This window comes from Grampus griseus (genome assembly GCF_964374135.1).
Source record: "Grampus griseus genome assembly, chromosome: 7".
NCBI classification, from domain to species: Eukaryota; Metazoa; Chordata; class Mammalia; order Artiodactyla; family Delphinidae; genus Grampus; species Grampus griseus.
The window spans coordinates 66,174,082-66,200,622 of NC_139001.1; the positions used below are offsets into that span (position 1 = coordinate 66,174,082).

General features: G+C 34.3%; 1 protein-coding gene across 10 annotated transcripts in view; it reads right to left on the reverse strand.

Moving 5' to 3' along the window:
• The window catches only part of SCN2A (sodium voltage-gated channel alpha subunit 2), a gene marked incomplete at both ends in the record, with an annotated part of 89,962 nt that overhangs the window by 15,941 nt on the left and 47,480 nt on the right, over window positions 1-26,541 (reverse strand). For all 10 annotated transcript variants that reach the window (XM_082658533.1, XM_082658530.1, XM_082658536.1 and 7 more), the window contains 4 exons: window positions 2,080-2,253; window positions 3,844-3,998; window positions 12,314-12,434; window positions 22,162-22,641. In XM_082658533.1, the coding sequence (XP_082514659.1) occupies window positions 2,080-2,253; window positions 3,844-3,998; window positions 12,314-12,434; window positions 22,162-22,641 (930 nt within the window). The remainder of the gene's footprint in view (window positions 1-2,079; window positions 2,254-3,843; window positions 3,999-12,313; window positions 12,435-22,161; window positions 22,642-26,541) is intronic.

A 26,541-nucleotide genomic window follows, 5' to 3' on the forward strand; every position in this document is an offset into this window, starting at 1 on the left:
CTCCACCAAATTTCTCTCCCTGAAAGAGCGAGCTTTTCTTGTCACTTTCCATAGACAATTCTTTAGTGGCTTCATTACTAAATCATAAATCTAAATCTCTTTGTATGGCATCTCAGGTCCTTCAACCTCTTCTCCAACTTACCTTTCTTACCTTATCATCCAATTACAGAACGCTTTCCCTCACTTGTTTTGTGAACAAGCCCTGCTTGGCATGCATCAGTGTCTTTAAGACTTTGGTGTCCTTCCCCTCATCTGTACCTGCTGACATGTCATCCCTCAAAAGCCAGCTCACACTGCCCTGGCCTCATGAAGCCTTTGCTCCTTCCTCAGTGAAGCAGATAGCACTTTTAATATAGATGTCATCTTCTCGCTGTATACTATCTGTCCTCACTAGTTGTCTGTAAGCTCCCATAGGCCCAGAAAAATGGCATTCATATTTGTCTCTTCCATAACAAAATAGATGCTCAATAAATATATTTGACATAAAGCAAAGTATGGATTAGTTTAATGCATTATAATAATAGTTTTCTTAAATCTAAGAAGGTAAATATCAGGGTATGCTAGGTAATATGAGTAGCAGCTTATAGACTTCAACTAGATTTCTCTTAAGAATTTCTTCATATTTAGGTAGTGTTGACTTAATGCCTTTATTATCACATAGATATATTAAATGCCAGATATTTTTATTAAAAATCATAACCACATACAGAAAATAAAGAAAAGTATCATCCATAATCTCATTATACAAATAAAATAACTGGTACTGTCTTGGTATATTTTTCCTTTGTTTGTAATGTCCACACAGATGTGGTTTTAAGTATTAGTTATTGTCTTATTTCATTGCCAGTAAACTTTTGATATAATTCTTCATGTAGCTCTATATGTTATTTAAGAATAGATTTGCTTTAGGCAGATTCAAGGGAAAAAAGATATTTTTGTCTCTTAAATTCAAAGAATTCTCTTTGTCTCTTACAAATTTTTTCCTCTGTTTGGTGATCAGAAAACTCCTACTACATTAAAAGTTGATATATTTTTCACCTGAAGTTGTAAAAAATAATTTTCTCCATGAAAGGGTCCGTTTTTTTCTTTGCTAGCAATATATGTAAATTTTATATTTCAAAATACATCTTTAATTGCCAAGGAATTATTATAATCAACAGAATATTATCTTTAAAGTACACTACTTAACACATTGTGCTTTCCTGAAAATTCCAGAGCCCTCCTCCTCCCTTAGCTCTGAGCATCACCCATCCCCTCCCCGCAGGTGTTCTGTCCCCTATTCTCACTGGCTCGCCTAGTCTTTTCTAGACAAAAGGCCTTTAAGTTCCTTTCTAGTCTTTCAAAATGGACTATTAATTTAAAAGGAGTTTAAGAAGTAAATCTCCAAAACTAAATGAAAGTGATTTAAATTTTTTTTTTTTAGTTAAGATATTATATGCATTAAAAAAGGTGAGATCTTCCTCAGAATTTTCCCTCAAAAATCAGGGAATAACCTCATATTCATATTTTTAAAGCTTCATATTCTGATACTGCATCTTTATTTTCAACACCATCGTGGTTTCACTAAACTTTTAAATAATTGGTCCAATAGCCAATCTGTTTCTGCCATCATACAAATCAAGAAGTGTCTCTTGCTATTTGGACTTTCAAATTTTTTGGAATTAGTAATCCACCTGTGGGACAAACACTTTGCAACAGGCTCTGGTGATGATGAATATAGTAACATCAAAGATGCCCTTGAAGAATTTAAATACAGTTATTGTATGAAATGTGAGAGTGATAAAAGCAAAACTTCTATGGTAATATATTATTTTGTATAACTTGGAATCTTAAATATTAATTTAAACTAAATCAATACATACAATAAGTTCCATTTGACTGTTTCATCTCTGAAAGTATATACATTTAAACCAGCAAAAAAATTGTTTTGGGGCATTTTCTTATTGGGAAGATGGGAACCATCATTTATATTTGGGGCCATGCAGTACTTACTGAGTGCCTTTTATATGCCAGGCACCATTGCTAGCACATATCATTCACATGCCAACAGAATGAATCAAGAATGTGCAGAATACTCACATCGACAATCAGGAAATCTAGCCAGCACCAGGCATTGGTAAAATACACTTGAAAGCCGTATGCAACCCACTTGAGAAGCATTTCCAGGATGAATATATAAGTGAAAACTTTGTCAGCATATTCTAACATGGTCTTAATGGTTTTTCGCTGTTCAATATATATATCTTCAAAGGCCTGTAAGTGAAAAAGCTTCACTGAATTTCATTTTCATAAACTGTCTCTAATTGGTATGTTATTAGAGAAAAACATGCTGCAAGCCTGTTCTCAGGTGCTTAAGGGTGGAACACTTTGTGCTTCCCAGAGCTGCACTTTGCTTTATAGTTATCTATATGCAAATGACTGTTGACTGAGCATTTATCAACCAATTAATTCAAATAATTTTTAAATTTTGGTATCAGGGTACCCCAAAAGAGCTTAAAATTTTTGAGACATTGCCAGCTGCTTCTCTCTACAGCAGGAGGCAGAAAATCATCTGCAAGCAGATCTGCTTTGTTCAGTGCAGAGTTGTGGACTGTAGCCTTTCAGTAATGCAAATGTAAGGCAAGGAGCCCCCTTAGCCTGGGAAAGGGGAATGGATTATGATCTCTAGCTTTCTCCTCTATCTCTCTTGCTCAATCTGGGCATGTGTGTGGTGTATATCTAGAACCTCCTTATTTTGCAGAGCTCTTTGGAAAGGGAGGGGGAATTCATTTGCCGGAGTCCCTAGGCCTTCTGGAATGAAAAGAGCATTTATCTAATTCAGTCCTCTTACAAGAAAAACTATCAGGGTAACCTGGTGGTCTGGATCAAGGAGAAAGGAGAATTTTATTTTTTTTTTGGAGAAAAGGGGGATCTGGGCTTGTAAGTGGGGCTCAATACAAGGGCCTAAATGCTTTTCAACTCTATCTATAGCTGAAGCTAGAAGCCCCTCAGAAGCCAGCCTTTGTGCATGTTGGTGCATTTTGGTGATCTCTGACTGGGTGTAATTGATAACAGTGAGCTGCTACAGCAAGGGCACTAGTCACCGACAAGATGTCACAGTTCCCTCTCTACTTGGCATTAAAACACAGAGCTGACCTTCTTTGCTCCAAGTACATGACAGGCTGCAGAATCCTTAATCAAATCAGAGGTGGGCTTTGAGGCCTCCAGATATAATGCCATGATCCTCCTACTAAAATCAACTCACCAAACACTAGCAACTAATAGAAAAATAAACAAATAAAAGAAAGGTAACCACATTTACATTAACAAATGGAAAACGGGACACACTGTTTTCATTATATTAATCAATATTTTGACCAAATTGACCATTCTGTGGAATGAAATCAGATATAAAATAAGTTTGTAATGCTTTCACTTTGCTACTCATTGGTAATTAAGTTAGTTTACTATTTGCCATTCAATGTGATTGGCACTAGTGAATCAGCATGAACAAGACAGGTGGGTTTTATGTAGCAATGGAGCTTATGTTAAACAGTTTGATATTTAGCTGATAATCCCATATCATGTCTACATACTCATTCTTAACAGGAACTGGTTCTGATGACTAAAAAAAAGATCCTTCCTTAAATATTCACAAAAAATCATACTGATCTAAATTTGATTCAGTTTGAGGCCTATTCCAGAACAATGAAAATTGCTCTTTAAGTACTGTGCTAAAAATGTCATACAATGTCTCTCATATTCACAAACACCTTGCTGTAAAAACATGTAAGAGGAGGTTCATTAAGGGGAAAGGTGAAGGATTTCAGGTAAAAGTAAAAGAGCAAATCATATTTCACCTACCAGTGCCCCACTGCTGAGTAGAATCATGAAGACAATGAAGGTTTCAAACCAGTTATGCTCCACTATCTTATAGCAAGTTTTTCTCAAGTTCCACCAGAGTTTCCCTTTGCCTTCTTCTATGCTTATCTGACAACACTTAAACTTCCGCACACAGTCTAAAATATGTCAAAGTAAATGAAGAAAAAAATTACTCTTTGATTATGTATATTTGTGCTGGTGTGAGAGTCATCTACATTATTACCTGATATATTGTAAATAACTAGTTGTTAATATGGCTTTCACTTGTAGAAATAGAAATCATCTATACTTTTTTTACTCATTCATTCAACATTTTTTAGTGTTTATGGGACTATTATAATGAATTATATTGCATTATAAAAACATATTATAGAACAACAGAAAGAAGTAAAATCACCAAAAGTTGATATTTCCATCCTATCCTTATCCTATGAGTATGATTCCACTCATATACAGACTTTATATATATTTGATTTCTAATTAGTTAACTTAATGGTATAATATAAACATTTCCCTTTTTGTTACAAGTAAATAGAATTTTGAAAGGTTTCACATGCTTCTCTAAATAAGATTACCAGACATAAACAAAATTTATATAAAGATTCCACTATTATTGAATATTTTTTTGTATTTTATTTATTTTTTTATACAGTAGGTTCTTATTAGTTATCCATTTTGTACATATTAGTGTACATATGTCAATCTCAGTCTCCCAAGTCATCACACCACCTATTATTGAATATTTATGTTTCTTTAACTCTAGCTATTATCAGCAATAATGTAATAGACACCTTTGCAGTCTACTATATCAAAGGCTTGTCAACAAATATTTCTTGAATAACTGTTTATTCAAGGAATTATATTGGACAAATTATAAAACTAGAATGTGTGAAACACAGCCTTGTTCTAAAAAGAATGTGTATTTTGAGTAGGGGAGATTTGCCCACAGATATTACAGTTATAGAAAGCAAAATAGGTATTGTGAGAGTTTACTAGCAGATTAATTTCTAATACTGCGCTCACTTTGGCAACACATATAAAACACTGGAATGATACAGAGAAGATTAGCATGGCCCCTGCACAAGGATGACAGGCAAATTCATGAAGTGTTCCATATTTTTTACAAGGGAATCCCCATAAGGTTAACAGCTGATCTTTCAGCAGAAACTCTGAAAGCCAGAAGGGAGTGGCAGGACATATTGAAAGTGATGAAAAGGAAAAACATACAACCAAGATTACTCTACCCAGCAAGGATATCATTCAGATTCAACGGAGAAATTAAAACCGTTAGAGACAAGCAAAAGCTAAGAGAATTCAGCACCATGACACCAGCTTTACAACAAATGCTAAAGGAACTTCTCTAGGCAAGAAACACAAGAGAAGGATAAGACCTACAATAATAAACCCCCAAAATTAAGAAAATGGTAATAGGAACATACATATTGATAATTACCTTAAATGTAAATGGATTAAATGCTCCCACCAAAAGACACAGACTGGCTGAATGGATACAAAAATAAAACCCGTATATATGCTGTCTACAAGAGACCCACCTCAGACCTAGGGACACATACAGACTGAAAGTGAGGGGATGGAAAAAGATATTCCATGCAAATGGAAATCAAAAGAAAGCTGGAGTAGTAATTCTCATATTAGACAAAATACACTTTAAAACAAAGACTATTACAAGAGACAAAGAAGGACACTACATAATGATCAAGGGATCAATCCAAGAAGAAGATATAACAATTGAAAATATTTATGCACCCAACATAGGAGCACCTCAATACATAAGGCAAATACTAACAGCCATAAGAAGGGACATCGGCAGTAACACAATCATAGTAGGGGGCTTTAACACCCCACTTTCACCTATGGACAGATCATCCAAAATGAAAATAAATAAGGAAACACAAGCTTTAAATGATACATTAAACAAGATGGACTTAATTGATATTTATAGGACATTCCATCAAAAATCAACAGAATACACTTTCTTCTCAAGTGCTTATGGAACATTCTTCAGGATAGATCATATCTTGGGTCACAAATCAAGCCTTGGTAAATTTAAGAAAACTGAAATCTTATCAAGTATCTTTTCCGACCACAACGCTATGAGACTAGATACCAGTCACTGGAAAAAATCTGTAAAAAATACAAACACATGGAGGCTAAACAATATGCTACTAAATAACCAAGAGATCACTGAAGAAATCAAAGGCGAAATAAAAAAATACCTAGAAACAAATCACAATGAAAACCCGATGACCCAAAATCTATGGGATGCAGCAAAAGAAGTTCTAAGGGGAAGTTTATAGCAATACGATCCTACCTCAAGAAACAAGAAAAATCTCAAATAAACAACCTAACCTTACACCTAAAGCAATTAGACAAAGAAGAACAAAAACCCCAAAGTTAGCACAAGGAAAGAAATCGTAAAGATCAGATCAGAAATAAATGAAAAAGAAATGAAGGAAACGATAGCAAAGATCAATAAAACTCAAGGATGGTTCCTTGAGAAGATAAACAAAATCAACAAACCATTAGCCAGAATCATCAAGAATAAAAGGGAGAAGACTCAATAGAATTAGAAATGAAAAAGCAGAAGTAACAACTGACACTGCAGAAATACAAAGGATCATGAGAGATTACTACAAGCAACTATATGCCAATAAAATGGACAACCTGGAAGAACTGGACAAATTCTTAGAAAAGCACAACATTCTGAGACTGAACCAGGAAGAAGCAGAAAATATAAACAGACAAATCACAAGCACTGAAACTGAAACTGTGATTAAAAATCTTCCAACAAACAAAAGCCCAGGACCAGATGGCTTCAGAGGCGAATTCTATCAAACATTAAGAGAAGAGCTAACACGTATCCTTCTCAAACTCTTCCAAAATATAGCAGAGGGAGGAACACTCCCAAACACATTCTACAAGGCCAGCATCACCCTGATACCGAAACCAGATAAAGATGTCACAAAGAAAGAAAACTACAGGCCAATACCACTGGTGAATATAGATGCAAAAATCCTCAATAAAATACTAGCAAACAGACTCCAACAGCACATTAAAAGGATCATACAACATGATCAAGTGGGGTTTATCCCAGGAATGCAAGGATTCCTCAATATACACTAATCAATCAATGTGATAAACCATATTAACGAATTGAATGAGAAAAACCACATGATCATCTCAATAGACGCAGAAAAAGCTTTTGACAAAATTCAACACCCATTTATGACAAAAACCCTCCAGAAAGTAGGCATAGAGGGAACTTACCTCAACATAATAAAGGCCATATATGACAAACCCACAGCCAACATCGTTCTCAATGGTGAAAAGCTGAAACCATTTCCACTAAGATCAGGAACAAGACAAGGTTGCCCACTCTCACCACTGTTATTCAACATAGTTTTGGAAGTTTTCAAACAGCAATCAGAGAGGAAAAAGAAATAAAAGGAATCCAAAACGTTAAAGAAGAAGTAAAACTGTCCCTGTTTGCAGATGACATGATCCCATACATAGAGAATCCTAAACATGCTACCAGAAAACTACTAGAGCGAATCAATGAATTTGGTAAAGTAGCAGGATACAAAATTAATGCACAGAAATCTCTTGCATTCCTATACACTAATGATGAAAAATCTGAAAGAGAAATTATGGAAACACTTGCATTTACCATTGCAACAAAAAGAATAAAATACCTAGGAATAAACCTACCTAAGGAGACAAAAGACCTGTATGTAGGAAACTATAAGACGCTGATGAAAGAAAATAAAGATGATACAAATAGATGGAGAGATATACCATGTTCTTGGATTGGAAGAATCAATATTGTGAAAATGACTATTCTACCCAAAGCAATCTACAGATTCAATGCAATCCCTATCACACTACCAATGGCATTTTCCACAGAACTAGAACAAAAAGTTTCACAATTTGTATGGGAAAACAAAAGACCCCAAATAGCAAAAGCAATCTTATGAAAGAAAAACAGAGCTGGAGGAATCAGGTTCCCTGACTTCAAACTATACTACAAAGCTACAATAATCAAGACAGTATGGTACGGGCGAAAAAAAAAACAGAAATATAGATCAATGGAACAGGATAGAAAGCCCAGAAATTAACCCATGCACATATGGTCACCTTACCTTTGATAAAGGAGGCAAGAATATACAATGGAGAAACAACAGCCTCTTCAATAAGTGGTGCTGGGAAAACTGGACAGCTACATGTCAAAGAATGAAATTAGAACACTTCCTAACACCATGTGCAAAAATAAACTCAAAATGGATTAAAGACCTAAATCTAAGGCCAGACACTATAAAACTCTTAGAGGAAAACATAGGCAGAACACTCTATGACATAAATCACAGCAAGATCCTTTTTGACCTACCTCCTAGAGAAATGGAAATAAAAACAAAAATAATCAAATGGGACCTAATGAAACTTAAAAGCTTTTGCACAGCAAAGGAAACCATAAACAAGACAAAAAAACAACCCTCAGAATGGGAGAAGATATTTGCAAATGAATCAATGGAAAAAGGATTAATCTCCAAAATATATAAACAGCTCATGCAGCTCAATATCAAAAAAACAAAGAATCCAATCCAAAAATGGGCAGAAGACCTAAATAGACATTTCTCCAAAGAAGATATACAGATTGTCAACCAACACATGAAAGGATGCTCAACATCAGTAATCATTAGAGAAATGCAAATCAAAACTTCAATAAGGTATCACCTCACACTGGTCAGAATGACCATCATCAAAAAATCTACAAACAATAAATTCTGGAGAGGGTATGGAGAAAAGGGAACACTCCTGCACTGTTGGTAGGAATGTAAATTGATACAGCCACTATGGAGAACAGTATGCAGGGTCCTTAAATAACTAAAAATAGAACTACCATACAACCCAGCAATCCCACTACTGGGCATATACCCTGAGAAAACCATAATTCAAAAAAAGTCATGTACCACAATGTTCATCGCATCTCTATTTACAATAGCCAGGATATGGAAGCAACCTAAGTGTCCATCAACAGATGAATGGGTAAAGAAGATGTGGCACATATATATATAATGGAATATTACTCAGCCATAAAAAGAAACGAAATTGAGTTATTTGTAGTGAGGTGGACAGACCTAGAATCTGTCATACACAGTGAAGTAACTCAGAAAGAGAAAAACAAATACTGTATTGTAACATATATATAGAGAGAGTCTAAAACAAAAAAAAGTTCTGAAGAACTTAGGGGCAGGACGGGAATAAAGATGCACATGTAGAGAACAGACTTGAGGACACGGGGAGGGGGAAGGGTTAGCTGGGATGAAGTAAGAGAATGGCATGCACATATATACACTACCAAATGTAAAACAGACAGCTAGTGGGGAGAAGATGCATAGCGCAGGGAGCTCAGTTTGGTGCTTTGTGACCACCTAGAGGGGTGGGATAGGGAGGTTGGGAGGGAGACGCAAGAGGGAGGAGATATGGGGATATATGTATACGTATAGGTGATTCACTTTGTTATAGAGCAGAAACTAACACACCATTGTAAAACAATTATACTCCAATAAAGATGTTAAAAAATAAATTTCTAATACTGAGCTTTACAGAAAAAGTGGACTTGGGGATAGACTTTGAAGGATGTGTAAGAATCAGGTCTAGTACATGGAGCTGTAAAGGAATGCAGAAAAAGTGATATTAATAAACCTTGGTGATAGAAAAGTCTAGAAATTGTATGAAGCAGAGAATTGGGAGTCAAGACTAGAAAAGACACTTGAAAGCCAATCTCAAAAGGACTCGAATGATTCAGTTAGAGAACTTAGATTTTATGTGCTATATAATGGGGAAAACATTGAAGGATTTATTTGGGAGTTATGGAGATTTACCTGATAAGAATACTGATTTAGAATGATCTTTACCTGCACAAGGCAGTGGATGACTAGAAGAGAGAAGATGGAAAAGGAGTCCAGAGTCTATGAGATTCAATCAACTTAACATTAAAGAAAGTGAAAGCAAGGGTAATGCTAGTGATAGTGGTCAGGAATCAAAAGATACTGCTGAGTTGACAGGACCTGGCAGCACACAGTATATTGGGGAGCTGGGGTGTGAGAGAGGAGTCATGACATAGAGTTTTAACCATGACAGAGAGCTCTCCTTCAATGAATAGAAAAATGGAAACCTCATTTTGAAGGAGCTTAATATTTTAATGCATAAATATTTAACAGATGCTACTTTATAATGTCAGCCAGATCATATCCTTTGTTTCATGAAAATTTAATGAAGTCCACTTAAATGTTATTAGTTTCTCAAGAAAGAAAGAAATAGCATTGTATTTCTTGTTTCTTTGAGGCAAGATCTTTCTCACGTTTCTGACTCCCAAAGGATTAAGAAGAATTACATGCCCTGAAAATATTTGTTGTAATGAATTAAATGGAACTGGATTTAAGGGGTTTTTTTTCCCCTAAAGAGGATATGGGATGAAAAAACACTGTTTAACATAAAAAGACCAACATTAGTGGGAAGGATAAATGCCGAATTTGGGATACTGATTCACTTCTGAGAGAAAACCAAGGGAATGGGACACTGAAAGGGTACAAAAGGGGCCAAATCTGTATCTGTTTTATTCCTAAATAAAAAGTCTGAAGCAAATATTACAAAAATATTCAAATTGTTAAAGTTGGTTGGTGGGTGTCTATGTATTATTTTTGTTTTCTATAATGTTATGTTGGTGACATTTCATACTTAAATGCTTTTTTTTAACTTCACAAAAGACAAATGCTGATACTACCATAAATATTATTATGCATATATTGTGACCCTAAAAATAAGCTAATGGTCTGGGAAGGAGTAATAACTAATGCTACAGAAATTATTTTTGTGATATACCACTTAAATGTTTTGTGAAGTCATAATTTTTTCATAATCAACGTCACTGAAATGTGTGTAGAATTTTGGAGGAAATAGTGAAGAAAAGTGGCTTCCCTCATAACTTATGCTGAACAAATAGCTCTTTCTCTGAAATAATTTAAAAATTGACAATTAATATATAAATATTTGTTTTCTCCAATGCATTTAAGTCCAAAAGCAATAGGTGTATGCAACATAATCATCTGCAAAAGCCTTGAATCTATTGACCTCAATTTTGATTTCTAACTTTGTATAATCACATATTTTTAAAGTTAGCTTAAGTCTAAATTAAAACTGCTTTAACGTTCTTAAATAAAATGAAAATGAATGAAACACTTTTAGAATTAGTTGTAATTAAATAGCATTACTACAGTCATTGTTATTAAAATAAACTTTTGCTTAAGCAATTACTTTTGAATCTGGGTCTAAGACATAGTATGAATTGTTAAATAGCTGTTAACTAAAAAAATGAGTTAAGAATGAAGTGATTCCTAGGGCTTTAGAGAAAAAGTTCTGTACCTACAATAGTGATTTATATAAGAAATATAAGGAATTTCATACTCTGCAATATTGCACTAATTTTTTACGCCTCTTTGTATGTAGCGCATTCCCACATTGAATCTGGATTGGTGACTGCTTTGGTGAACAGGACAGAAGCAAACCTGATGTAAGTGGAGGATTAAGTGCTTGGCATTTAGGCTTCCTCTCCTGCTCCTTTGCTTTCGCTATGAGAACAAGCCTGGGCCAGTGTGTGGATGGAGCTGAGTCAGGCAGCAGTCTCATCTAAGAACTCAGCCGTATGACTAATCTTAACCAAGATCAGCAAAACCACCTAGCCAGCCATGGGCTTGTGAGCAAAAATATACGTTTTTTTGTTATATGATAAGAAGTTCTGGGTGGTTTGATACACAACATTATTGTTCAAGAGATAACTGATGCATACCTCAAATAACATAATTTTAGTTTTCTTCACAAAATCCTCTTAGTATTACTCCAATGGCATGGAGCCCGGTATTATATGGCTCAGTATATTTTGGCATTTCATTATCTACAATCTAGTATCATTCAGAGCTAATAAAAAATATTTGACCTTGACAGATACAGGTAATTGTTATTCATGGACAGTTTGAAATATACATTAATCAATTCATACCCATTATGACCTGACAAAACAGTAAACAATAAATTACTTCTTTGATTTAAAATTTTTTTTTTTTAAAGCTAAAGAGAGAGATGTATGATTTGGCTTTCTCTCCTATCAAAGATTCTAGAAGGCCACCAAAAAACCCAGACAGTTAACAGCATTTCTTAAAGTTGAACAGGATTCACAAAAATAGAATATCTGATTACATAAATTAAATCTTACCTTTTCAAAAATCATCTGTGTTTTGATATAGAAAAAGCAACGAACAGACAAGTAAAGGAACAGTTGCTGGATAGATATGGACGATTAGAGAGAGCCCGGGAGGGAGAGAATAGATGGCTAGATCAGAGAAGTCTAATGAGCATACACACATTGTTTCCTCACCTTCCGTAAAACAGGCTTCAGGTTCCAGAGATTCTTCAGGTTCAACCTCAGGTTGTTCTCCCTCAGCGGGAGCTCCTATGTCAACAGTGCTGCCTTCAGATGAACTAGTTGCATTTAGCTTCTGAAAATCAATTCCACAGAAAAGCTTTTAAAATATTTTCTTTAATCTACAATATAAAAATTTCAAGGGCGTGCCCTTAAGTCTTCTGTATTCATTTCCTTGATCTGTAATTTAAGAATATCTTAAACATAATGCCAGTCCGCTTTAGTAGAAGTGGGGGTCACAAGATTAGATACAGCACCACAAAATTTTTTCCTTTAAAAATATGGTGCTAACAACTTAAATAATTTTTGATTAAGCTCCTGCATAGAGAGAGATTCTGAAATAAAATCATGCAGAGAGCTTACGTAAGCTGCCAGAGTAGTATTGTGGTCTGTGATCTTGCTTTTGTAAATTAGTTTGCAAATGGTCTAGTTTGTTTTATTCTAAAATTGTGACCCAACCAACAAAAGCTGTATGAGTGTATTTTCATGTCAAATGCAGAAAAGATTTGATCAGATGCACATAAACAGCAACAATCTAAATTTACCCACTTTTCATTGACATGAAAACATATACCACTTGTTGTTATTAAATATATTCTATAGTTTTCTAATTCTGAAGAGAGCAGCACATTGTTAGCTTTATAGCAAGAGCTGATATTTTGCATTCTCTTTGGCCAATGCACTCCTGTGTTTCATTGTGCATTTGGAAACTACTTGTTACTCTGGCACTCTTACCTCTCCGGTTAATAAAGGCAGAAATGAATCTTTGGTTGTTGTTTTGTTTTCCTTTAGGTTAAATCAAATACCACCAAAAGAAAAATATAATAGAAAGAAGTTGTTTTAAATCTTGAAATACAACAAACTTTAGCCAGGTCAGGTCGTTCATGGGATCAGTATAAATGAAGGGATCCAGTCTTTAACCTGGTCTTCAAATGCTGCAGGAATGACACAGGGCCAGGTATGAGTGCCACATGGAATCAGAGTAGTTTGGGCCACAGCATTCTCGGACCTGTTACAATGTTATTACCATTAGTGCATAACATTAGGAAATGGCTGAGCTGATAGGAGCTACTTTATAGAGGGGATGAGGTAAGCATATGATAAAATGCACATTGAAATATGTTGAACCCACTCTAAAATAGATGTTGTAGTCAGTACTGGAAACATTATATTTGGGCTAAGGATTCTATGGATTTCCGGAGGAAGCTGGCTCCTTTATTTCCTGAAAATAATTTTCTTTATATAAAATATTTCCTTGGCATAGTGGTGCTGATAAAGTAAAAATATTTATATAAGCTATAGATAAGATTGAAAATGCTTTTGTGTGTGTAATTTAACAGTACCAATGATAGAAGCATAAATATATATGTATCCTCAATTAGAACTCGTTCAGGATTATTTTTAAATCTAACCAAACTACTTAAATCAAGGATTATATATTATAAGGTGCCTGAAGTTTGTTGATTTCTTTTTCTACTCACCAAGTATATCACAATACTAGACACTCAATTATAATATCTTTACTGTTAAAATTTGAATATATTTTGTTTTAAATGAAATATTATATGACTTTTTCTCATTTCCTGTCCTTGATCTTTTGATTAGACTCTTTCTTTGATAAGTGTAGCTGTGTTTATAAACATGTAATTGACTAAGAAATGGCTAAATTAACCTATCAGTCCCATCCATCTGATTCACATAAAGCTGTTACACATTAGGGACCTGAAAATACTGATCTTATCATTTACTGGATATTGAAACATGACATAGGTAATCAGAATAAGTGAAGCTTGGTCATATATAATCTAACTACAAACAGCCCACAATAACAAATGGAAAACATTCCTTTTAGGAAAAAGGATAACACTGCAATTACAGATTGGGGGATGACCTGGGGGTAAATGAGAATCCTTATTCAGGGTGCTCCACATTGGCAAATGACTGCATCAGAGCCTGCATCAGTGCTGGCTATATTACACGTCAGGTACTCAACAATTTTTAAAAAATGAATGAATGAATGAACTTCTTCATAACAGAATGAAGGCTAGTCCTTGACAGTGATTGGGAGAAGTCACCAGACAACACATTCCAGGGAATCTTGGTTCAAAAGTTTCCAGAGGATCTCTGTAACATCAACTACAATGCCTTTCATTTAGTGCAGTGCCTTAGTACTGACATAGAGTTAATAGATATCTTTTTAATTGAAGCCAAACATTTATATATTTAAAGGTCAAATCATTACTTTTTCAAACGTACAACATAAAAGTATTCTGCTTTTCTAGAAGATGTATCTCACCAGACAATCTTTCGAAGCAAAGATCATGCTTTTGCCACCTCTGCATCCCTAGCACCCATCACAATGTTTGTGTTTAATAGATGTTTATTGGGTAAATGAATGAATGACCAATGCATGCACTATTTTATTCTACCACTAACTACTTCTAACACCTCCTATCTAATACTTACTTTCACATTCAATGGAATTCATATAATATTCTCATGTAAGTACAGAGAAACACAAATCCTTCAAGATTCTAAATTGTGTAGGTAATGACCAACAACCCTTAGAATCTGAAGTGCTGTCTAAACATCAGGCTTCCAATTAACCAGACCTATGATGAAACTACGAAGTAAACTGTACTTTAACTCTGGAGTCAGGAAAACTAAAACTGACTCATTTTGACAATGTTTTTCCTGTTTCTACTCTATGTACATGGATCTACAATCCCAGCAAAGAATGAAACCTCTCTAAGGAAAGGCAATATCTCATCCTCCTCCATCTTTTCCCTGATGTGGAACAGCACAGGATCTACCTGTCACATTTATTACTTGAATAACTTTATTTGGTTTACAAATAAAAAATCTAGGGTACACATTAATCCTCAACACCAACCAATCCAGTGTCTAGTTAGAGAAGAAAATGTGGCTTTAATCATCTTGTCAAAAGTCATACCGAGTCAGTAGCTGGACTCTAGGTCTTCTGTACCCCACTTTGCTAGGATTCCCTAGAGAATTTCTCTGATGATCCATAAGTTAAGCCAATCTTTATCAATTTAAAACATTTAGTAGATGTGATATGTAATTAAACATCGTAGGTTCAAGATAGTGTTGGGATACTGTTGATTCCCATGTTTCATGACCATGAACTTAGTATTGGTTTCTTATATTCATATCTTTATATGTATTAATGTAGAATGAAGCTAAACATATGTTGGGATATTTTATAAACAAAAGTTTACTTTAAACAATAAGCCTGAGATATAGGCAAGAAATTCTGATTTATAAAATCTTTCTTGATAACATCAATTCAATGACTTCCTTAAAATCACATAAGAGGCAAATATCATAATATCATAAAATATGTTGACGAAAACAGTTAAAATGTATAAAGAGCCAATAAAAACCAAATGAATCAAATTAAGAATATAAAACTCTTCAGCTTCAGATAAGGTCATAATTATGATTAATTTTAACTACAGTGCAAATTCACCAATTAGAATTATCAAATACACATCATTTTATGGAATTATTAGTACTCATATACTTAAAAGAAGAATTTTCAAATAAAGATTATTTGTAAATTCTCCAATCTAGGCACCATTCACTGTAAAATGCCACATGAGTAAGAGACCAATATATTAACTACTTAGAAATAGAACCAGTTTTTTATTTTCAAGTTCTATTCTTCCCTTTGGTAAAATTTAGATTTTTAGGTTCCTTTTTTATTATTTGTGCTTATTTGCTGGAAGACAAGTGGACTGAATGATGTTGTTAGAACAGCCCTTCCTTACTCAACCTTTAAGAAAATATGGATGTTCCCTCAATGTCAGGATAGTCAAGAGATCAAACAGGAATAACAAACTGTTATTTGCTATGCCTGGCATTGACAATCATTTATTTTCAGATGAAAATATTAGCTGAACTTTTTTTTTTAGTGAAAACTTCATGTTACAGGGCTCTTACTATTGAAAATCTGCTGGATTCCTCTAAGTGCTGGGGAATTATAATCATAGGAGTTAAACAGGGCAGAATCATATTTTGCTTAATGATGTAATAAATAAATTTCAAGACACACAGTATTTCACTTCACGTTTTTAAACATTATACTTCTAACTTTTACTTTCCAAACTATTGTTAAACATCTACATGCCAGACTCATAGTCCTTCTTTCAGAAAGTAAAAGTATTTTTGAAAATAATTAATCACAACAGAAAAAGGGAGGGAAAACATCACTTCTTGTTAAGTTTTTCAAAGGCACACTTTTTTTTCTCATTATGAAGTTAAGATATATTTTTGAGAAAACGTAATTAGTAAATATTGTATATATTTTGGGGAAAATGTATATTCTTAACTTAGTCAATAAAAGAAATTGGAATTTTTTTAAAAAAGAGATAATTCAAATATAGATTAAATCAAATATTCCATATCTAACTATTTTGGTCACCACAAATGGCAATCTTTTGTTCCACATGGATCCTAATCTGTACTTAAAGAACTCTAGGTCATTTTACATGAAAAATCTTAACATCGAAACAATGCAAGTGATGGTTATGCTTACTTTGGAATAGGCCTAAGGCCAAAGTGATACATTAATATTAGAAAGGAACTGCTCTTCTTAATAAGGAAGAAGGCAAAATCAAAACTATCATTATCATCATACTATATTATCAGATAATCATTTTTGTCTCTATAATAGATACATTATAAAATTCTATAATCCATAAATAGCAGGGTCTTAAATATGTCTTGGGATGGCAAAAGGAACCCTTATGTCGTGCTGACCTACCCCTCAGCATATTAACAGTGCCCCAAAGACACATGTTTGGTCAATTTTGTTCTTACATTAAGGATATTTAGAGCTTTTTTTATCCTTTAATCACTATCCCATTGGAAAACTTTCCCTTGAAGACTACACATTCTCCAGTATAAAATTATAGATGGGTTTCTATTGAAACCACTCTACCAATGCTTACCCAAACCGTCTCTACACATCCTTCTCTCCCTTCCTACCCCTTGTGTTGGAATTCAGTATACTACTCTTTTAGGGAGCAGACAATGTTTTCTGGCCAGAGACATATTCAAGGAAGTTGGAAAGTGTAATAATGTGAGGGTGAGAATAAATGAAGTCACTTGCATCAGTTCTACTTAGTTTGTGTTCCACCACACTTACTCCAGCTAAATCTCTTAAATACTGGTAGATGATATTCCTGATTGTCACTTTCCCTCATACACCTCTCTACACAGGAACTTGGAAAATGATACTCAGAGAATAAGAAAACTAACTTACCTCTTTCTAAGAAACTAGGAAAAACAAGCCATTATCCTAAGGAGTCAAATCTCACACTTTTCTGAAGAATTAACATATAATAGGAAAAAATAATTCTCTCTAGTCCCTGTGTATATGTTTTTAGTATGTATCTGTGTTTAGTTGTGAGCATTTTTTACCTTGGGTCTCACTTTATATGACCAATGATATTGGTTTCATTCCTCCAATATAAGGCATTATCTTTCATGAATGTAGAGTGCCAGTGACTGAATATTTTGTTCTAAGATATAAAAGAATGTTCCCAAAATGACATGATTATTGCTCCTTCCAAAGAGGCAAATATGCTTATGTTAGGGTTGTTTTATGATTTTAATGGTAGAAGGAGAGGAAACTGCATCTAAGTGACAAAACATTTAATTAACATTTCTTGAAAATAACTAAGTTGGGTTGAGCAATTTGGTTAACATATTTTAGCACAAAACTGTGATTTCAACATCAGGAAATGAAAGGTCCTCCAAATGGAGCCCATAGAAAGGTGTTACATTCACTGCCTTAGTTGCGTGACTAGGAGGTCCCTTCATTTAATAAACACGAAAGGAGCAAAAGCTCACACTGATTCTCTTCCTATATGAATTTGCAGTGCATGATATATTTAAATAATATTCTTCAAGAGAAAGTTTCCCAGCAGGTCTGGATGAAATAAAAGAGAGACAAAAACACCAAGTACAGAGGAGCAACACGATGAAGAAAGTGGATTCCAGATCTCTTTTCAGAATGAATATACCACCTATAACACTTATTTCCTTCCTTCCTTCCTTCCTTCCTTCCTTCCTTCCTTCCTTCCTTCCTTGCTTCCTTCCTTTCTTTTGGTGTATAAAATGTATTTCCTTTTCTTTCATTCTCAAGAGTTTTAGGGGTAAATATCAACAGATTCTCCAAGGGAATTGTATTCTAAATACAAAGAGCTTTTGGTAAATTGCTAAATAGGGAGATGGCATTTTCTCTGAAATGAAGCAGATAAAAATTGTACCCATGCTGGTAGCAGCCAAAACATAACATTCCAATTCATTTACATTCTAATCACATTAAAACATCCTTTAGGAAGTTTGCACATGAATAAGGGATTGCTTTAATTTGCAGATTACCCTTCAGAAAAATTTAATATGACACTGAACAAAAAAATACCAACAAAGTACACTCATTGGGGCTTTGTTTATTTAAGGAAAGGGCAGGGGAGAGAAAGCTTTCTGCAAGAGTTTTTCAAAGAGTATCTTATATTTCTCCTTTTAGACCCTTAGCACGTTCAAAACTCTGTAATGTTAAATGGTAACTAAATAATTCATAAAGGCATGCACTTTTACTTTTCACTGAATGTAATTTCTATAAAAATCTATGTAAGAAAATTAGCAGCTAACTCATTTTTTAAAAAAAGTTAGGGTTGCCAGACTTGCCTGACCATGCTTTATGACTCAGCATAAGAGCAGCTGTGCATGTTTTTATTTTACTGCCAATGGATGGGCAAGGAATGTAGCTGAGTAACATGCAGGCCAGTCAAAATTCATTTAGAAACTAATTATATTTATATATGTACAACTTGCTTAGGTAACCTGGATAAAAGTGGTGGCACGAGCCTCTGGCTGGTTAAAAAACACCAGAGCTGCATTCTTGATGGCTCCAGCTTGATTTTACCCCTGTGAGAAGTAAGAACGGTAAGCAGTGAAGGTCACCATATTGCACTAGTAAATTTCACTTTGAAAAATAATCATTGCGGCTTCAACATTATTAAAACTCTATAAGAAAAATCAATCATTCAAAATCACAAAGTATGAAAGGAATTACATTATATATAGTCAAAATAATATGAGTTAAAACATATAATTAAGATATGAATTTAAAATAATATACTCTAGAGAATCTACAGAAAGCTGTCAAAGAATCACACAAATTTGGCAAAGATAAAATAGAAGAGGATTTAGTTCAAACACCTAAACAACCTCTGGGTCCACTTGGTTAGTCTGCCCTATAAAAAGGAATTCATTAGGTATTCCAAAAATTAAAAGGTGCTCCGTTTTTTTCCTTTAATTTTTCAAATCATTTAGAAAAGAATGTCAATTAGCCTTATTCCATTTATTACTACTCCACATGTGATATTTAACAGCACAATCCAAACCTACCAGTTAAGAAAATGACCAGACAAAACTAACTTGAAGGCAGAACACTAAAAAGATATCTGAGGTGGGAATATTTTCAATTCTTGAATAATTATGTCCGTTCTCTTTTGTTTTCTAGTATAGAGTTACAAGGTAAAATACCAAAAAATTAAAACATGCACATAGTCCCTTCCTAGACTATTGCTCTAATCCTTTATTTGTCAGTGAGCTTATATTTAGGAAGTCTGATATAAAGCCATAATTAAAAATTTCACCAAATAATAAATTTTAGCACACAAGTAACAATCACTATGATGGGAAAGTATTGAAAGGACTCTACAGCTAAAGCAATAAAATAATTCTGTCTACTTTCAACTGGCAGATCAGTTCTCTGCCTCCAATTCCAAAGTACTGACTTCACATATATTACTTTGGAGTACCTAACTCAAACAGAAAACAGATGAAAAAGCTCAATGGTAACAAGAGAAACTGGGAAGAGTTTGGATTTTTCCTTCTATAAGTCCCACCTTAACTAGATAATTCTCTAATGTCAAACACAATGGTTTGAGATGAGGCAAAATACATGCTCCTTTGGAGAAGTCTGAGGCTTTAAAATTTCTGAAAATTAGGAAGACTGGATGATGAGTTAACCATACCTCAAAAGATCCTCAGCCGGAAGTTTAAATTGACTGATGGCTTCAACATTTGATTCTCCATAATTCATTCTTAGTTAATATATTTTTTACTAGCTAAAAATAAAAATTGACTTCTGTACTGTAAGGGAGATATTTGCTATTAGGTATAATGTCAAAATAATGAGAGGGGAATATATATTAAAATTTAATGACCAAATTCTATCTTCCAAATGCTGACTTTAGTTTCTAGTAATATACAATGCCAGAAGTTAGTCCCCACCCTTTCAGCATAGCCCAATCAAATATGCTTATTATCCAACATTTTATTAACTAGATCTTAAGATATTAGTCAGTTTTAAAATAATGATCTTATTAGTGAACAATTGAGTTCAACTAATTATAGCAATTATTTGTCCAAGGCTATAAGGTTTTAAAATTTTCCCCTTTAATCTCATCTGTTATTTTGTGAAACTAGTAGCTATGGCCTTGTTACCTATATGCTAATTTTAGTACCTATATTTAAACTTTCTCTGAATTTCACATTTAACATCTACTTCTATGTAATCACTGAATTAGCAATACTACCTATCTTACAAACAAGAACAAATGGAAATAGCGTCTTCTTCAGTAATCTTATAGAATAAATATAGTAATACTGATTGAAATATCTAAGGTTCCTTTCTTAGAAATATATTTTTGCTCATAATTTTATTAACTGATCCCTAATTTTTGTGACTTTGTTGCACTACTTAAACTGTACCCTTCAGCATCTCAAACTCCCCCAAATCATCTTTCTTAGGATGAGAATAATAATAGAGGTATTTTTGTTCCCTGCCAATCACTTCAAATGACAAAAAAAGAATGAATCTTTTTGTTTTTCATTGTTATTTTTATTTGTTTATGCAAGCTTTAATTGTTGGGAATTCTGTCTTCATTTTTGTGTAGTTGAACATCAAGGTTTTAATTCCTTCTCTTTATTCCCAACTCTGTGCTTATTAACCTATAAACAAACCAGGAACATATCCTGGTATTTACACTCTTCTAGTAAATCAAAGAATTCTTTAAACTGCCAAGACTCTTAACTGTAGTTGGTAAATTTAGAATTTTACATTCTATAATGTATCAAGGCTTTTTGTTTGTTTAGAGAGCATGTACCGGGTTCAGTAGGGTTAAAAACATTTTCAACCTGATTCTTCATCACTACCTTCACTTCCTTTAAAAAATTATTTACTTCAGGAAACATGAAACTATATGTAAATATCAAGTCAATATCCCAATCATACTTCCATTAATAAATATGCCTGTGAAAACTAAATAAGATCACAGTTTATAAATTATTCCATAAGAGCCAAGAATGTAGCAAAATGAGAATTGGAACTGCCCTCTCACCAAGTATTGTTCTAGTACATACAAAAAAACCACCATTGTGAGAGAATTATAAGGAAGAAAGTGTATAAACTGAGGCACTGTTCACAAATCAAAAATTATTTAAAATCTGCAAAAATTCATATTAATCTGAATATTCATATTATCAATAATTCAAAATGGTGAATATTTGAAAAAATGAGTCAACATATCATTTGTCTAGTTATATATTAAGGTACTGTTAATTTATCTATCGCCAATTTTGCCATAGAAATTGTGTCAATAGATATTTCCTATTTTCTTACAGAAAGAAAATATAATTTTTAAAAGTCTGATAGTTTAAAGCATACATAACACCAAAATATCTTCTGACGTAGAAATTCCTACCTCTTTGCTTTCCTCCATATCTGACTCGCTGCTGAATTCTTCAGTATTTAAATTTTCAAAGTCAGATTCTCCGACAGCAATTGGTACAGTCACAGTGAGGCTGGGGTTGTTTATAAAGGACATGTAATCACTTTCATCCACAACATATTTTTCTACACTGCTGCCTATGCCACTGGTCGTTCCATTTCCATCTTTGAGATAATTGAGGTCTTTGCCTATTTCTATGGTGGTATGGTTGGAAATACAGCTGTCTTTTTTGTTATTTAGATCTTCAAGAGGTTTAATTTCATCTAAAGCTTTCTGCTTTCGAACAAAGGCTTTCTGAATAAATTCACGTATTTTTCTTTTAACATAATCAATTCCTTTCTGCATCCTTCCCACAGCAATCTGGAGATTATTCATTTCATTATCATCATCAGTGGCGGCAAGATTGTCAGAACTGAATGAACTCAAGAGTAAGGCCAGGAAGAGGTTCAGAACCTAAAACAGAATAGGAAAATTGGTGATCAAAACATTCTGTTGTTTCTATTCCTCCGAACTACAAATTTTCCAAAACTGTTCTTACACCTCACTTTTTGCTGATAGGTATTCTTTCTAGTTTATGGTAAACTATCCTGGAAAAAAAAAAAAGGTGAATGAAATAAACACCTGGCCAATATAAAACAATACTATTAACACTAATTCCTTTTTAGTCATTGCAAAATTACTGAAACCACTGTTGCGTAAAACTTCTATATTAAGTTCAATTCCAAATTTAAAATTTTAGCTATCTAGATATCTATATAGTGAAAAAGAAAAAAATCTTTTATTGGGATGTTAAGAATTTTCCCCATGTAACTTGGGTTTTCCAGGACACTGATAATTTTTTATAGTTTTATTCCTGAAGCCAAAGATGATTCCAATATATTTAAATATGATTTTATTTTTATGTGTTTGTACTAATTTTTGCACTTTGGATAACTTGTCTATTTAAAAAATATATATACTACTGCTAGATCAAAGTTCCCAGTTTTTGGTTCAGAAAATAATGGCCACTAGATTTATACAGTGGTTGGAAATACTATAAAGAAATGGTTAGAGACCACTAATTAGTCTATAACTTGGGTCTCCAAAAATAGGACCCACTGATATGAGTGAGTGAAAAGATTAGTGACCATAAACCCACTGTGTACACTCAAAAAGAGGTAATTTACTAAGGAACAGAGTACTCCCATAGGCACAAGACCAAGTAATATAATTTTTTTCAGAATTTGATTGATAATGTTCACGAGTCCCTGACTATTCAAGCATACAGAACAAAAAAGAAGGATATGGCCCTGAAGGGATCCAAAGACAAAAAGTAAATAGTACAGAAGAGGAATCCTAGAAAAAATTTTAAGTAAAACTCCAGTGAAAAGGATGCTGCATTCTTGCTATATTCCTATCTTTCCAATAAGATAATGAGGCTCAGAGTTCCTTTGTCTAACCAGTACGAGTTAGTCTAACCAATTGTGGTAAGAAAGGTGAAAACCTATAAGACCCAACAAGGACTGCACATAATTCTGTGAGTCTATATTGACATCTTTCAATTGCTATACCACGTCTGCTAGTATTCATACTAAGACCTGCTCCTTCACATCAGAAATTTACCAATAAAGTTATATTTTATTGTGATTTGCCTTGAATTTACTTTTTGGATGAAAAAACAGATGCAAGAGAAAAAAATTAAATGCTACATTTGGGTTTTATCCATTATAAAACAATTTTGGTACCATAATTTTTTTCTAGATTTGATTTCCTAAGGTTTATTAATGAACTTTTCTATTAGGAACTTTTTCTTGACAAATATCAATCAACCTTCCCAGAGTGAGATCCAACTTATAGTTCCTCTTCAAAGCATTGGAACAGGTATCTACTTGTGTCATTTACTGTTATATCTATATGGCCTGCTCCCCTTTCTCATTAGAATTATAATGTTGGGTAAGAATCCAGTTTCTGTCAATTTTCCCAGTGCTAAGCTTACCAGATTGTTGTAAGGATTCAATTAGAAAATCCATGTGGCTCTCACAAAGCTACTGGCACATGGTAAACCCTTGAGAAAGTTTAGCTGTTATTATCACTGTTATTAATACTATGATACAACCTACCCTCTGTTATACTATCTTTCAATTTATCTTTTTTCTTGGAAATGTTTGTGTGAGCAAACATTTCTAGGGCTCCTTTGTTACCACAGGGGATTGATCTGCATAACAACTGGCCAAGGTGTTGGTTGTGATCAAAGGAAATTTAAGAGAATACAGTTCAACTAGCTTACTCAGGGACTGAAACCTGGAAACCTGTCTCACACGTGGTTATGGGCAGACCTGATAGCTCATTGAGTGAAAATGATTCACACGTCCCCCAGTTTCTTGGAATAATAATTTCCATTTGGGGTTCAGGATTGAAATATATTGCACGTATCAATACTGTCTCCATCCTGATTCTATTTTTCTTTTTTTTTGGCCGCACCACAGGCACGCAGGATCTTAGTTCCCAACCAGGGATCGTGCCCCCTGCAGTGGAAATGTGGAGTCCTAACTACTGGACCGCCAGGGAAGTCCCTCCATCCTGATTCCTAATTGGTGAGAAGAACCCAAAACTTTCACATCCCTCCTGTGTGCTAATGCTCCACCTTCTCTTAGACACAGACGAGACTGCGGTGGCTACTTCTAGAAGTGGTAATCTTCAAAAAATCGTATTTTCCTTCTGCAGCACTTGCCTTGAACCTATAAAAGGATTTCTGGCCATAGTGTTAGCAAACCAAGAATAATAGCCTGGGGAAAAGCAGTCTGTGGCCAAACCTCCGTCTTGTCTGTGGACTAGGCCGTGGTTACTCACACTTCTCGTGGTGGAGCACCATACAGAAGTTTACATGTGTTAACAGGAAGTTATGTCAGCTTGTCTTTGGGGGACATTATCCTTTCTGGTGAGGATGAGAAGGAAGGATTGTAGGAGGCACTGCATCAGTTTCAGTCAGTCTTATTTAAGCAAATGTGATATGAACACATTTCCTTAATAGTGGTAAACATGACAGATACTATTATTACCTAGTTACTCCAGAAAAAATATCCAAGATATCACAAAAGGAGGACTATTTTTTAACTTATAGTAAAAAAAAAAAAAGGGAGGTTCTTTAATTTTTAAAAAAATGTACAGAACTTAGGGCTTCCCTGGTGGCACAGGTGTTGAGAATCCACCTGCCAATGCAGGGAACATGGGTTTGAGCCCTGGTCTGGGAAGATCCCACATGCCGTGGAGCAACTAAGCCCATGCGCCACAACTACTAAGCCTGCGCTCTAGAGCTTGCAAGCCACAACTACTGAGCCCACGTGCCACAATTACTGAAGCCCGTGTGCCTAGAGCCCGTGCTCCGCAACAAGAGAAGCCATCACAATGAGAAGCCCGTGCACTGCAACAAAGAGTAGCCCCGGCTCGCCGCAACCAGAGAAAGCCCGCGCACAGCAACAAAGACCCAATGCACCCAAAAATAAAAAAAAATTTTTTTTAAATGTACAGAATTTAAATTTATGCCAATAGATGGAAATTATTCTTTTATAGGCTATATCTTTTTATGCATATCCAGCCATCCAAATTAATATTAAATGTCATCCATAGGTATGGATACTTCCTGAAATTCTCTTTCAACTTGAATCTTCCATACAGTTAGAGACATGTGTCTTATTTCAGTAAAGTAATAGATGACATGTGATATGTTGAGTTTCCTTCTCTTTAAGTTCACTCTGTGTTTTCTGGCTACATGAATTCTACCAAAATCCCACTTGCTCTTTGTCACTTTCCTGATAAAAAGCCATCTGTAGCTCTGAATTGCCTACAGAAAAACTCCAATTTTGTTATGCAAAGTCAGCCTTTTCATAAATTAAACTCTACACAGTTTGGCCCCAAATTTACTTTCTACTACTCCCACTATGAATTCCCTGTTGCTTGTGTCTGATCTGCTCATTCATTGTTGTCATAAAGGGTTCTGTTCTCTGCCTTTTATTCTTTTCTTCCAATGTATGCCAAATATATAAATGAAATCAAATCAAATCTAAAATCAAACCTATGACCTTTTCTTTGTTTCTTTTCTATTAACCCTATGACCATTTCTTTCTGTTCTATGCAATATTGCACTTTTCTGAAAGCAAGCAAGTTGTATTCGGAATTGTGGTGGCTTTAAAGTAAATCTACAGGGGAATTCCCTGGCAGTCCAGTGGTTAGGACTCCACACTTCCATTGCAGGGGGCACGGGTTTGATCCCTGGTTGAGGAACTAAAATCCTGCATGCCACGCAGCATGGTCAAACCCAATATATATATATATATATATATATATATATTTATGTATATAAATTATTCGATACTC